The sequence below is a fragment of the Clinocottus analis genome, unplaced genomic scaffold (assembly GCF_023055335.1).
Source record: "Clinocottus analis isolate CAN_PGR_092001 unplaced genomic scaffold, fCliAna1.0.p SCAF_11, whole genome shotgun sequence".
Taxonomy (NCBI): Eukaryota; Metazoa; Chordata; class Actinopteri; order Perciformes; family Cottidae; genus Clinocottus; species Clinocottus analis.
In genome coordinates, this window is record NW_027175832.1 from 6,425,427 (window position 1) to 6,440,832 (window position 15,406).

The 15,406-nt window shown below is 43.0% G+C and overlaps 1 protein-coding gene across 2 annotated transcripts in view; it reads left to right on the forward strand.

The window, feature by feature from the left end:
• The window catches only part of ankrd12 (ankyrin repeat domain 12), a 30,875-nt gene extending 16,794 nt beyond the window's left edge, over positions 1–14,081 (forward strand). Inside the window, exons 3-13 of one of the 2 annotated variants that reach the window (XM_068603203.1) lie at positions 1,316–1,466; positions 3,020–3,091; positions 3,442–3,582; positions 4,494–4,697; positions 4,938–5,080; positions 5,568–5,715; positions 5,913–10,384; positions 10,917–11,015; positions 11,151–11,294; positions 11,406–11,501; positions 12,778–14,081. In XM_068603203.1, the coding sequence (XP_068459304.1) occupies positions 1,316–1,466; positions 3,020–3,091; positions 3,442–3,582; positions 4,494–4,697; positions 4,938–5,080; positions 5,568–5,715; positions 5,913–10,384; positions 10,917–11,015; positions 11,151–11,294; positions 11,406–11,501; positions 12,778–12,963 (5,856 nt within the window). In that variant the 3' untranslated portion in view covers positions 12,964–14,081. The remainder of the gene's footprint in view (positions 1–1,315; positions 1,467–3,019; positions 3,092–3,441; positions 3,583–4,493; positions 4,698–4,937; positions 5,081–5,567; positions 5,716–5,912; positions 10,385–10,916; positions 11,016–11,150; positions 11,295–11,405; positions 11,502–12,777) is intronic. The other variant, XM_068603211.1, reaches the window with a different exon arrangement.
• The last annotated feature ends 1,325 nt before the right edge of the window (positions 14,082–15,406 follow it).

The window sequence follows — 15,406 nt, forward strand, 5'->3', positions numbered from 1 at the left end:
CCAGACACTTCAGCTTTGCACAGCTGGCACATTGCTTCACTGAGATCAAAGAAGCACCAAACTGCAGACATTTTTCCTCCTGCCAGAAATGTATTTTACTGCACCAAAGTGCAGCTCACTAAAGTGCTGGAACTGAAAAAGCTTTGTCTGCAAATCAGATTGCAATAATGCAGTAACTAGAATTGTAAGACGTTGTGATACATATATTACTGGTGTAATGTTTAGTGTGATCACTGGTGGAATATTGGAGTATTGTCCTACTTTTCCTCCAACCCTTTCATACTTTTAGTATTTTTTTGGAAGAATCCAGATAGCCTCTCCATGCACATGCAAAACTATTTTAATTGATGCCCTGAAATACAGAGTTGTGTCCATCAAAGTAAATAGCAGCTGTATGTGGGAGGGATCAGTATTGAAGTTTTCTGTCTTGTGACATGGTTGCATGCGTCCGTTGTGCTTTAAGATTCGTTATAGCCCAGACTGTGGTCTTCAAAATAAATGTATTAACCTCAGTGAGGCAGAACTTGTGTTTAACATTGTATGCAGTTCATTGTATCCTCTATTTGATAAAATTAGACTGATAGACTCAACTAAATGATTTCACTTGTTAGACTTGCAAAGTCATCCTCAAGAGGTCACTGGCTTTAATTTCCGCTTTCCTTTCTGTATTATAACATCTAATGTATGTGTGAATTGTTTATTAAAATGTGAGTGTAAAGGGCAGCTTGTCTTCTCATAGATGTTTTAACAGACTCAAGGAAGAGGCCATTAATTTAATAAGTCTATTATTCAACGCCACTCAGGGAGTTTGACTGTCAGCACTGCTGTGGAAATTCTCACACTTCAATAAACTCAGTACCATTAGAATAGACTTCTTTTTCTTGTTTTTTTATTCTGTGGGTAAACAGCAAAAACAACCTTGTCACTCCTGATATGTTACTCTTCACTTGGCAGAGACCCTGCCTTGAGAATAAGATTTTTTACTGAGTCATGCCGGTAAACCTGCTGCCTGAAGGACCAAAATATATCTTGCAGAAACACGACACCAAACCTGTAATCTAATAATCTACACTTTGTCATGTTCGTGTCGTGTTTAAGGAAGCTTTAGTTTCATATGAAATACAAGCTGCACAATAAGCTTAACCCTTTCCTTGTCAAGCTTGGGAACAAAGCTTTTTAAATGGGACCTCCTTAGTTTGTCTACTGTCACAACTGTTTTCTTTACACACACAGATTTGTCTCAAATGTGGCCACACCTTTACTATATTTGAAATGCCTGACTTTGTATATTTGTTTTCCTCCTCACCTCTCACAGAGCAAAGACAAGTTGTCCCCTTTCACCAAAACTCCGAAGCTGGACCGGAGTGAATTGCTGGGGAAGGAAGGGAAAACCAAGTCTTCCATGAAGCGCAAGCTCTCCTTTACGAACAGTCCGCTCCGGACCGAGGAGCGAGACTCTGACACTGGTAAGAGCTGTTGCTGCTGCTCCCTGCTCCTCTGCCAACAGCCATGCTGCTGGCTGGCTGCCATGTCCTCACACTGCCCCCTAATGGCCTGTTGTTGAACATTTTCTTTAGACAGTCTTGAGGTCAACGGGTTTAAACTTGTTTTTGCATCGGGTTCAAAATCTAAAGACTGCATTGACGAAGCTGGGGCCAGTTGAATAATGAGATACACTTTTTTACTCAAAATTAAATCAGAGCGCTGCTTTCACTTAAATGTTGTGTTACATTCCAGCTAATGTACACATCTTAGTATTTTAAAAAAAAAAGGTATACGGTTCTTATTCACCTGAAGCAAAATGTAAAAAAAATGTTTATCCAAAATAAAGGGCCAACTAAAAAGAAATATGCCATCAGATCAGTCGCAGTTGCAAAATCCTTGACTTGTCTAGTGTCAGAAGCCTTCATCGCTCACAGTATTTATTGGACACATGTCTTTGAAATAACGGATGCAATCACATTTAATTTAGTCAATGTGTCTTTGGGAGTTGGGTGGATACCCTGTCACACTATGCAGGGTCGCTGTTATGGTTTTCTGGGTTTGACGTTGGACATGGACGGAGATTCAGTGAGGTAACATTAGCTTTAGCCCTAATGCATTCGTCGTACTGTGGTTTGTGGTGATTTTTCAGGTGGTTCAACAAGTTGGTTGTATTGCTCTGCGGCGCAGACACAACTTTATGGCACTCTGTGCACATGATTTGTTCTTGCTTAACATCACTTGCCCTAAATCCCAAAAACTTTTGCTCCTGGCATTTTAATTACCTTTCACACAACACCCGTGACCATCTGCTCTCTGTTCTGTTGTCTCGCTCTCTACTCTTCTAATACAGAACCTTTTTATTTTATTGTTGACCATGACACCTCATCTTGTTCTCCCCCTGGTGGTTGGCTGACTGTTATTTGAAAAAGCTAATTTAAATTTACACACCACTGTAAAAATGTACTATTTACCTCTCATACCTGTGTAAATAAACTACTCTGCTTCTGTCATTTAGAAGTTTAACTATTTGTTTAGATCAGATAACTAAAATTAGGTTAGCCATAATTACAAATTACAGCAATGTGTTTCACAGACAGTTTATGGTCCTCTAAATATGCCTTCATCTCCTCTGTAGAGCATTTCATTGTGTGGCCCTGCGTCATCCTACCAAACGAGAACCCTCAATTTTGAATTCACAGAGGTTAAATTTATGTTGTACAGGTCATAAAGCTAAACTAGCATGGAAGGTGACTTTGCCTTCCAGCAGAATTTTTCTCTCAGGTCCGGTGTTGAGCAGCTGTCGGAAAAAGAGAAGTATTGAATCCACTGACCACGTCAGATCTACGCTCCTGTGTTGCCATGACTCATAATGTGTGCGTGGAGTCCTTGTGCCTGTCTGTATTTGAGAACATGTGAGAGGAGGAGGGTGAGAGAGAGAGAGTGAGCGTTAATGCAGTGCTTTCCCACCCTTCCACTTCCCCTTGCTCTCCCCTCCCTCCTCTCCCCTCACCATCCTCTCTGCTTTGCACTGTAGATGACTCAGACCCAGGCCAGTCGAGTGAGACCTGGGGAGAGAGATTAGTGCCTCCCTGCAGGATATACGCAGGTAAACGCTGCAGACCGATCCTCAGCCCTCGTGTCCTCTACAAGTCACGTCACCCACTTTGGGCAACTATGCTGCTGTAAACACACATGCACGTGTGTGTGTTTTCGCCCTGCATTTGCCCCCGTTACAGCTCATGCATGTCTGTGTTTGGTAACGACCGACGAAGACGGGGAGGGTGGGGGTGGCACTTGGCTGGCTTCAGAGAATGCTGTCTTCGTTTTCAAACCTCATGCTTGTCATCTGTTTCTCTGCATTCTCAACAGATACAAGGCAAAGAGGAAAACAGTGTCTCTGTGACAATGCAATTTCTGCTGGATGGTTCACTAAAATCTTTCTTGGTTTTGTTTCAGATAAAGATAGACCAGACAAGAAGAAGATGAAAAAGGAGTCTGGGGGCAAGAAGTCCCAGGCTCCCAACCTTTTGTTTGGGTATCCTCTGTCAGAGCGCAAACAGATGGCTCTCCTAATGCAGATGACTGCCAACAGTCCAGGTTAGTGTGCCTGCCCTCTCACCTTAACCACCATTTTTTAAGATGGCTCAGTATATTTGCTGTTGCATGAGTCATGTCTCTGAGCATTTTGACAACTATGCTTTCTAATATTTAAAGGTTGCTTGGGAATAGGGCAATGTGTCAAGTTTGATATCTCAACTGGAAAGAAAGATGTTTTGTATAATTTCTTAGTAGTATTGTGCTTTTGGCATTTAATATGTAGCTTGAAGTTGAAGTAATTGTTCTGCAAATAATAGGTTCTGTGTAGTTATAAGACAAGTACTGACCTGCAGAAAATACACACAAGGACAATAGGCATCTGGAGCTAGCTTAGCTTAAAGACCGAAAACAGGGGAAACAGCTGGCCAAGGCTCGCTCTTTCAGAATGTAACACAATCCACCTACCAGTACCTCTAATGAAAGAAGTTTGTTAATCTTGTTTGTTTAATTTGTCTTATGTGTTAAAGTCAGGGCGGCACAATATGAGAAAACTGTGGTAATGTTGGATTCCTAATAATAAAGAGATCTTGAAGAGCAGTGAGTTTTCCACTGATGCTCTTTCAGCAAACTCAAAGAATACAGTGCAATCCATGACGACGTGTTTATCGTGCAAGTTGAGATAGAAAAAAAAAAAATAGTTTTATTAAAAATCATGCGCAGTTTTGTTGGGAACTACACTCTATACGCTAAACAAAGCTAACCATCTGCTGACTGTAGCGTCAAATTTAAATAAATATAAAAAGCATATTTTCATTTTAAATTACAGATGCGTATAATCGATCTTTCATGTTGAGTTTCCCTTTTGTTGCTAAATCCACTACCTTGCACATTAATTCAGGTACGTATTTCAACCTGTGACAGGCTCTTGCTCTACGCATCAATTAAGTACTCCTCTCTCTGTCTGTGTCCAGACTCTACTCCCAGCCACCCCTCACAAACGACCCCTGTGCAGAAGAAAGTCCCCAGCAGCGCCTCATCTCGACAGAAGGACAAGGTCAACAAGAGAAACGAGAGAGGGGAGACTCCCCTTCACATGGCAGCCATCAGGGGAGACGCCAAGCTAGTTAAAGAGCTCATTAGCCTGGGAGCGGACGTCAACGTCAAAGACTTTGCAGGTACGATGCCCTGCGAGGTGATCGGTTAACAGCGGGCACTGTGGCTGGATGGTATCTATTAATAGCATGATGTTGAATAACAGCTGCTTTTTCAAAAGGGACATCTTATGATGGGATAATAAAATGACTTGGTACATTCTGTGCACATCTTTTGTGTAGTTTAATTTGTAATCTTTTGTGTAGTTTAATTTGTACTCTCGTTTGATTGTTTGTTGCTGTTGTTGTTGTTGTCGTCACCAGGTTGGACTCCTCTTCATGAAGCCTGTAATCTTGGTTACTACGACGTAGCCAAAGTCTTAATAGCAGCAGGTGCAGAAGTGAACACACAGGGTCTGGATGACGACACGCCGCTTCATGATGCCTCCAGCAGCGGACATACAGATGTAAGAGCTTCTTATGAAGTTTGTCCTGCCACAGTAATGTGGAACTACATTTTTACTTTTCTCATGTCTGACATAGAATATATACAAATATATGTCCCAATGTTAATGTGTCCACAATTTAGATATATTTGGACAGTTAGGGAGATGGTCAAGTCAAATACTTGAAAATTATAAATATCTTGGCTGTTGTCAAATTCAAAAAAAGGCATTCAGTGGGTTTTCCTGCCATAGTTAATGGTCTTATAATTGACTTATAAATGGAATAACTTTACAAAACTTTGCCAATCAATGATCTTGAATAGTGTTTAAAAACAGTAATGAAGATCAAACTATTAAAAATCTGATTGAAACGCTACAAAGGTCAAAGATATATTGAACATGTTTAAGTCTTTACCATTTGTTTATTGTAGTTTACTTCCAACTATCTGTTTTTTTTTATGTTTTGTCTGCAACCTTTTTCAATCTAAATTATTGTTGTTTTATACAGATTGTGAAACTGCTGCTGCGCCACGGTGGGAACGCCTTCCAGGCCAACAAACGCGGGGAGCGGCCCGTGGATGTGGCGGACTCTCAGGAACTGGAGCAGCTACTAAAGGGAGAGGTGCCACTGTCGGAACAAGATGACAGCTCTTCAGGTAGGCAGACAATGCTTCAGAGTTTAGCTGACCTTCCGTTTAAAGTCACTTAAAATTAAATTTGTCTGAAATAAATAAGTTACTTTGTTTGTGCCATGTAATCTTAAATTACTGCTAATGTTTGGATGAAATCATTAAGTCCTTTTGTTGGCTTTTAATTGTAATATTTTAAATATTTGATATTCTCTTCTCTGCAGAGTCTGAAGACCTGCTCTCTGTCAATCCATCCAGTATAGATGACAACTTGGAAGACTCTGATACTGAAAAGGACTCTGATGGCAAACCGGTCACGAAAGCATCATCGTCCGTTCCTGGGCTGGATGAGTACGAGTTCAAGGACGAGGAGGAGGAGGAGGATCTCAGTAAAGCCCTGAATGATGGACATATTCTCCGGAGGGAACTACGGCAGCATGAGAAGGAGGAAAAAGATAGGAATCATGTGGCAGAAAAGCAGGCTGGAAAAGGAGACTCCACCTCAAAGTCCAAAAAGCAGAAGACTTCTCGTGTCCACTGCAGCTCGGATACCTCCAGTGATGAAATGGAGAGCCTTTCAGAGAAAAGGAGTTCCCCCACCTGCTCTCAGAGCTCAGAGAGCCTCAAGACTGACACAAAGTCTAAAAAGGAGAATGCTGAGCAAAAAGACAAAGGTAAAGTCAAGAGGAAGAGCAAAAGCCAGAATAAGAACAAGGAAAACCAAGAGGATGGGAAAGAGAACAGCAAAACCTTGGTCCTCTCTCTCGCAACAGTGTCCGAGAGCACAGAAAAGGGAAGGGAGGAAGACTCGTTCAAGATGTCTTTCAGTCCTAAAGATGACTCATCCGTCCATCTATTCCATTTGTCGTCCATAAAATCTCCAAAACTGAACCACAGCCTGACGGATAAACAAACGCCACTCAAACAGGAAAATACTAAGATGTGCATTTCTATCAGTGACAGCTCATGTCCGGTAGACGGTGTCAAATACAACCACTACGCAGAGGCAGATTACTGCACCGAAGGCTCCAGCACCAAGGGGTGTAAGCATAAGGAAAAGAGCAAGCATCAACAGAAAGACTCCAGTGGAGACGGGGACGACGGCCATTTGAGTCCTTACAAAGACGGTAGCATAGGAAACAGCGTTGACGGCTCTGAAGGTGCATTACGGAAGACCGACTTAGACGGCAAAGTAGTAAAGAAACATAAACTTAAACATAAGGAGAAGGACAAACACAGGAGGGAATATGAGGCAGAGCGCAGCCGCCACAGGCAGAAGGAGGCTCGGAAAGACGGCCACAGGAATTTGGAGTTTGACAGAGAGTTCTGGAAAGAGAATTTTTTCAAAAGTGATGAAACGGATGAACATCTGCAAGTGAAAAAGGAGGGCGAAGACAATAGTTCTCTTCAGAAGACCTCTGATTCACCTCCTGTCAAAGATGAGAGAAACGCGAAAGAGAAACACCCGAGCAACAAGGAAAAGAGGCCGAGAGAGGAGCGAGAAAAAGACAAGGCGGTGAAAAAAGAGCGGAAGGAGGCCGCTGGTAAAGAGGAGAAGGTAAAGGATTCAAAGCTGAGTGAGCGTGACGAGAGGGTGGACTGCCACGGCTCAGGGCGGATTCCTGACGAATCGCTGCAGACCAACAGCATGAAAGAAGAGACAGAAGAGAAACTCATAAGTGGGATCACAGCTGATCAAGAACAGCTGGAGCTCTCTGAAAAAGGCTCACGCGATAAAACTGACAAGAGGCTCCCAGGAAAAGAGAAGGATTCAGAGAAAATGGAGAAAAGGCATTCTGACAAGGAAAAAAAGGTTAGAGCGGAGCACGCTGACAAAGCTGAAGTACAGAATTCAGTGGATCGTTGGAAGGAAAAAGAAAGAACAGGAACTGTTTCTTCCCACTCGCCTGGAGATAAAAACTACAAAGAGAATGAGAAACTGAAATCTTTATCCACAACCAAAAAGCATGACGACAGCAGGAAGAATAAAGATAAGTTTGACAAGCGGTCTGATAGGGAGAGGCAGGACAGAGAACATAGTGTTGGGGATCACAGAGAAAAGGAACGCACCAACTTTGATAAGAAAGGAAAACCTCTTGAGAAGACCACAGATCATGGTAAATCTGATCGTTCAAAAGAAAAGGACTGTGACCGGAAAAAGAGAGACAAAATAAAAGATGGGACACTTTCCTCCAGCTCCAACCTGAAATTACTTTTAGAAGAGAAGAAAAGCTATTTGTCAGAGAGTGGCAAGTCCTTATCTTCAAAATCAAAGGAGGAAGTTGGGAGAACACCGGAGAAGGATCGCGACCGAAGAGACCGGGACAGAGACTCCGAAAAACACAAGGATAAGGACAAGGAGCGCCACAAAGACCGCTCCCAGCAGGCCAAAATCAGCAAGCCCAAAGCCAACGAGACGGATGCAGACAAGGCCAAATCAAAAGCCTCTCCGGCAACACGAGACACCAAGCCCAAAGAGAAAAGGCTTGTGAACGATGACTTGATGCAGACCAGCTTTGAGCGCATGCTCAGCCTGAAGGACCAGGAGATTGAGCAGTGGCATCGTAAACACCTGGAGAAAATCAAACAGAAAGAGAGGGAAAGACTTAAACAGCGGCCTCTGGCAGATCCAGGGAAGTCCAAGCCTAAAGACAGAACAAAGACTGAACCGTGCCTGAGTAAGGAGCTCATGCGCTCAAAAAGCTCTGAAGCCTCTGATGTCCACAACAGAGATAAATCCCTGAAAGAAGGTACTAGCCCCAGAACAATGTCGCTTGATGGAAAGAGTCTGCCTTCGATCAGCACAAAGGTCATGTCAGCCGTGGAGAACTGTCTGACCAGATCACCCAGACCAGAGAGTGAACGCGGGGGCTTCATGTCCAGGTCAGTGTCCCTGGTTTCAGTCGCTAGTTCTGAGGATTCGTGTCAGGCGACGACATTAACACCCAGACACGTTGAATATGACTCCGACATGAACCTGGAAGCCTCGGACTCTCAACCTGCATTTCTTCAGTCTTCCCTTGTCATTCAAGCCACCAGATCGCCGTCGGCTCACGATAAAGATTGCAACAGTCTTCCAGACGTTCCGCAAAGTAATCGGACGCTGCTGCCCAGCAGACATGAATCTCCGTACCTCAGGGCTATTCTGGACGAGGATGCCAACTCATCAACTGAAGGTAAAGCTGTTGAAAATCAGCCAAAACCCAGCCAGCCTACTGAAGAGCTGGCAACAAGAGAGACGTCAGCAGAAACAGAAGAGAGCCTCAACAGTCAACAATGTGTGAATTCAGTTTCTGAGTCAGCCATAGAGAGAGACGAGAGCCCTCCTGTAGTCTCAACACCACAAATGTTCAACAAAGATCCTCAAAGTAAAAGCCTGACACTTCCAGAGTGCAGTAGCTCTCAAACTGATTCAACAGAGCAGACAACTCTTCCCTCCTCTGATCCTCCTTTTGAGAAGGAAATCCAGTGTCCAACAGAGAGCTCACAAGCGGAGTGTAGTAACAAGGATTCAGATCAACCAGCGACACCCACAGCTTGTCTATCTACAGAGCCGTCAGAGCTCACAAACACACCAACCCTCCAGCAGAGGGAACCGCTCACTGTTTCTGGTGTGGAGAGCGTGCAGCAAACAGAATCTGGTACCACACATGTTTCTGACCTTATAGACGAACCTCATGAAATCGCTGATGGAGCCGACGATGAGAGCATGGAAACAGAGAGCTTTAGAACGGAGGGTAGAGGAAGTCCTGTACCCTCCACCAGCTCGCACATTCCCAGCTCCGCAGCAGGGCAGACCTTGCCAGGCCTTGCTGAGGCCAAATGTTCTCAAGAGGATATGGATGTAAATGACCAAGACTGCAAGCTCTCCAGACTTCCCGGCGACGCTGCAGCTCCATATCTGGATGGTGTGATGGAGAACATGGACAGTACACCTCCGGCGTCGTCCGACAGCGCAAGCCCTGAACACAAGGTTGAAGAGATGGCCGACGCCCCACAGAGCTCGGAGATCAACAGTAGTGCGGCCGTTTCTGTTATAACGGAGTGTCCATCAGTTGAGGACAGCGTGGCTACAGAGGCCACTTCTGAATCTACGGCAGATGCCAGCTCTGAGCCGATGGAGGTGACGCCTGCCGATGAGCAACCAGAGACTTCTTTCGCTGGAGAAGAGCAAAGTCAAAGCACCGTCCAATCGGCTATTCAGACTGACAGTAACAGCAGCAGCAGCAGCAGCAGTAGCAGCAGCAACAGTAGCAGCAGCAGCAGCACCTGCAGTGCCTCAGGGAGCTGCTCTCCGCAATCCGGAGACCGGGATTCTGACTCTTCGGGGGCGAGGGTCAAGATTCGCTCGACAGACGAGGAAGGGGACATCCATGTTCCCCATCCACGCAAGAGGAAGATGCCTAAAGCGTCGGGCTCCCAGCCTTACTCCGCGACTCAGCAGGAGAAGGAGAGAGGCCAGCAGTCTCTGGCTGCGATTGTAGACTCTGTAAAGCTGGAAGAGATTCAGCCCTACCAGACCGAGAGGGCCAACCCTTACTACGAGTTCCTGCACATCCGGAGGAAGATCGAGGAGAAGCGCAAAGTCTTGTGCAGCGTCACCCCACAACCACCACAGTATTATGATGAATATGTGACCTTCAACGGATCCTACCTCTTAGATGGAAACCCACTCAGCAAGCTCTGCATACCAACAGTGAGTTATTCTTCATTTTGTGTCCTTCATTGGTCAAACAGGGTTTTGGGCCACAACTAAGAGCTATTTTTATAGTAGATTACCCCGTCGATTGTAACTTTGATTAATGAATTATTATTCTGATTTCTTTTTTTTTTTTAAAAAGGGCTAAAGACCGAGAATCGTAATCGAGAACCACTTTTTCTAACGTGATCTTATCCGCTGCATTTATGGTGTGAAAGCAAAGTAGACAGAGGATTTTGAGATTTGACCATGAATTATTCACTATGAACTATTTAGTCCATCTGCTCACCGGGAAGCGTCAAAATAATTTGGTAACAATGTTATCAACACATCCTGAGTGCAGGGAGTTTCTTTGATGCAGCCGAAGGCCAGAGCGTTATTTTCCCGTTCTGTGTGTTTTAGCCGCAGTCGAAAGTGTTGCCGTTCAAGATGCGCCTATTTAGTTTGTTCCTACCTTTTTCATAATCTCTTAAACTCATCAGACATCTCAAGCATTTAAACAAACGCCCCCCACTGTGTATTTGAACAGATAACGCCACCGCCGTCATTACCTGAGCCGCTTAAGGAGATGTTCAAACAACAAGAGGTGTTCCGTATGAAACTACGACTCCAACACAGCATTGAAAGGGTACGTAGTCTAACTCGCCCAGCTTTTTGTTTTTCTTCAAGTGAAGCTTTGACTTACTTGCTATACATTTTTCATACCTCATTTAATACAGTATTTACTGTATTAATTGGTCTTATTTTTCTCCTTTCCCTTCAGGAAAAATTGATTGTTTCAAATGAACAGGAAGTCTTGCGCGTCCATTACCGGGCAGCGAGAACGCTGGCCAATCAGACTCTGCCTTTCAGTGCCTGTACAGTTTTATTGGATGCTGAAGTGTACAACATGCCTCAAGATGTCCAGGTAGGTGGCATCTGTTCATCCGTTCCGTCTTTTCTTTTCAATTAGTTCTTGATGATGATGTGCAAAAATACTGTGTGTTTGATAAGGTGTGTGTGTGTTTGTTTGGTTCAGAATGACGACGGCAAAACATCAGTCAGAGACCGATTCAACGCCAGGCAGTTTATGTCCTGGTTACAAGATGTCGACGATAAGTTTGACAAACTCAAGGTGAGATCGCTGTGATGTTCTGTTTTCACCGCTCACCTCCATTTCACAACGAGGTGCATTTGTCTTCCGAAAACTCACCACAGAGTAAGGCGTGATCTTTGCTGTTCATCCATTAATACCAACAATATTTCTAGATGTTTCTCTTTTTTTGCCGCTGACAAAGTTTACATTTATTTTTGCTTTTCAGCCCTCAAAAACACCCGGTTTAATATTTCCTAAGGCTGCATCCCTGTGGCTATATTTAATCTGAAAGAGGAGCCAAAAAAACAATGTAATACAGTACGAGTACACATCATACTGTTTAAAAAAAGTATAATAAAAGTATATAGCCAGTCACTAATCCTGCATTTACTTGCACAGATAAAATTCAGATTTAATGTGAGCCGTTTACTGGAAAGTTTAATGGTCTGTTAACTGGCTGAACGGGGATATTTCTTTCCATCTGTGGTGTCACATAGCCAGATAGAGAGTACTGCCTTTCTGGGAACTGAGCAAAAAATACTTTTAATCCAGAACAAATAAATCCATTTAGCAGTAATCGGCTTGTTGTTACTGATGAACAACTTTTACTCATCCTTCAATCAGAAGAATCCTGGCTCAGAGGCCAGGCTCTCGTCGCCTCGGCTAATGAACTCGACATTGGGAAACCCCCGAGTCAGGGCTGGCTGGCGGCAGGCAGTCTAACTGAAAACAACATTACCTGAACAAACAATTATGCGGCAGATGTTTTTCTCTGTGCCCTTAGACTGAGCTCAGTTTGATTCCCTCTGCGGCCACCCTTCTGAAAAACATAAACACTCTGGATGCCACAGTTTATCGGGTTATCCTGTAACGTTTCATCACGCTATGGTTGTAACCTGATTGTGATGCTCTCTTTTTACAAGAAAAATCTGCACAAGATTTTTTTGTTTGTTTTTAATGAAGCCTGCCAATTTGTCACTTTGTATTTTTAACTACTAAAGTGTATTTTATAAAAGGGTCGGGGGGGCAAACAACGTATTGAAACCAAGTGGAGATGCCCTCTTTGCTTTCAAGATAGTTGATCCATTTTTGCCGTTTAACGGGAAAATTCCCTACCTTATGCCACAAGATTGACCTCCATAGCATATCTTTTACTTGTTTCATTCATTGTTTACGGCTGTGCGGTTCTCTTATATTCAAGTCTTAAGTGTGTTTTTTTTTGCAGGTAACCTGTAAAACCGTTATACAGAGGTTTTATTAAATGTGATCGTTCATACTGGCATTTAAGATAATAATGTACCTTTTCCCTCCACAGACGTGTCTTCTGATGAGGCAGCAGCACGAGGCGGCGGCCCTGAACGCCGTGCAGCGTCTGGAGTGGCAGCTCAAGCTTCAGGAGCTGGACCCCGCCACCAACAAGTCCACCAGCATCTTCGAGATTCCAGAGTTCTACATCCCACTCGTGGAGGTCAACGACGACTTTGACCTCACCCCGATATGAGCTGTAGGACAGACGTGCTTTGCCACAGCGTCCGCCGTACCACGGACATGAGAGGCAGCCTGCACATTTAAGGAAAGGAAAAGAAAAATGTGAAGCACTTGGAATGTGGCGGTGGTGTTAAAAAAAGAAAAGAAAAGAAAAGAAGAGCATTCAGGAAAGAGATGATTTGACTCCAGCGAACTTGCAGTCCAGACCGGCACGGCCACCACGAGGACGGGGAACGAAGGCCGACTGTTCCTCGCGAAGAACAAGGGGGTCCAGGCCTCAGACGGAGCCCAGGGAGCGGAGACCAAAAGCTGGGGCGGTCCAGGGCGGAGCGGAGAGCGGCAGCAAGAAGTGTGGACGACCACCACCCACTGCTGCTCCTCATCACGCAGTCGCACAACTGAGAGTTAAATTGTTTTCAAAGTGAGTGTTCATACATTGTGTACAGACCGTGCTCTTAATTTTTTAACTTATTTTATACATAAAAAAATTGTGCATTTGTAAATAGCCATGTAATTATTGTTTTAAACTTGTAAAAACAAAAAATAATAGATATTTTGATTGTAAACTTGTTCTGTCTCATGTTTTAATGGACCAAAGTTGGTTTTTATATCAAGTGTCCTCTTCGTCTGTGATGTTCTTCTTGTTGGTGTTGGCTTAAAATCTTAAGCATGTGTTTGCTTATGTTGTGTTTTTTGTTTTTACCGTTTCTTCCTTCCTCATCTGGAGTTCCACGCCACAGCTGGTGTTTTTTGACTTTGGCAATTAAATGCTGTGCATGCGTTGCGTTGTTTGTACTTTTTTCCCAAAAAGCTGTACTGTGGACTTAATTGTGAGGTTTACTGACGTGTTCCAGCTTTTTTTCTTCTTTTTGCGCCATTGTGTTATGTCTCTTTCTGCGGCCTCACTCATGTGTTGTCCATTGTGTCTCGAGCACATTAAAGTCTGTTGTGGCTTCAGAGGGAAAAAACGTACTTTTACAGTTTCAATGTGAGATCACAACAAAACCTATTTTTTCAACATAATGCCTTTTTGAACGATAGTTCTAAAAAATGTCTATTTTAATATTTACTTGTTACATGACATGTACATATTTGTAATATATAATTGAATAAATTTTATTTGTTGTGAAATTATGTGTTGGTTACAGTGCCATTCATTTTAATTAAGGCTGCACAATAATTGGAGGATTAAAATAGTCCACCAGCTTTTAATTATTGATTTACAATTGTTTTAGTTTAGTCACAGCTGGTTCCAGTTTATCAAAATTCAGGTTTTGCTGTTTCTCCATTTTACAGTCATTGAAATTTAAATATTTATGTATTAGACAAAACAAGTAAATTCGAGCTTCTAAGAAACTATAATGGCCATTTTTCAATAAAATAAATTAAGATAATACCTTGCAGCCCAACAAGAAATGATACATGTTTTTAACATTTAACATGTTTAAGTTGTTCTCTTGGCGGTATTATCCTCAGCCACTAGATGTCGCTGCACACTACACTGACCATGCAGTCAGTTTATTGAGCTTGTGTTGATGATACTGATCAGATTGTTGTGGAGCTCCTTAAATCTCTACCATCACATGTCATTCATAATCAGGGACTTTATCAATATTAAAAAGCTGCGTACATATTGCATCAGCTATATTCTAATATAATCTCAATGCCGCTTTGCATTGTGTACTTTTACATTTAATACACAAGTACATTATCTCTTACCCACTAGCCAACTTATGTTCTCTTAAGTGAAATATGTTTAATGCAGATGTTTAACCTGTATTGAGTATTACACAGCTTAATTGTTACTTTCACTAAATTAAAATAACTTAATTATTTTAGCACCTTTTTGAAAGACAAAACTTGCTTGGTACACAAACATGTACTTTGTACTGCATGCTGTTGGGTATTCTTTGCATATAGATAATCATCTTCAGGGGCAACGTTTTATGTGTAAAACTTGTAGTTCTTGGTCATTAGAAACTACATGAGTGTATTTTAAAAAGTATATGATCCACCTGGAACAATACCAACATAACTCAACCTAATAATTCAGACTCCAAAACTGATGATAGGATAAAATAATAACCTGTATGGTGTTTAAAGAGGACTTTTTTGTTGTTGCCTCGGCTCTCATGTACTTTTCTAAAAGAAGTCACTCCTAAATCCGATTCAAGTTTAAAGACCTTGAAAGCCTCGATTCCTCGCTGACCTTCATGCATGCCTGGCCGGCAGGACGTGGGGCCTGTTGTCGTGTTTTGATGAAAGACAACACGTGTAGACACCTGTGGAGTGAAGTGAACCATCAGAGAGAAAGTTTCTGCCGCGGACTAGTCGACACAAAAGAGCTCAGGGGGAGGACGCGTCTCAGCGGGAAGTCTGCACCACTTCACAGCTTCCGAATCGCTCTTTTCTCACCTAATGAGCGCACTCACAAGGCCGCTGATAAGACGGGAGAC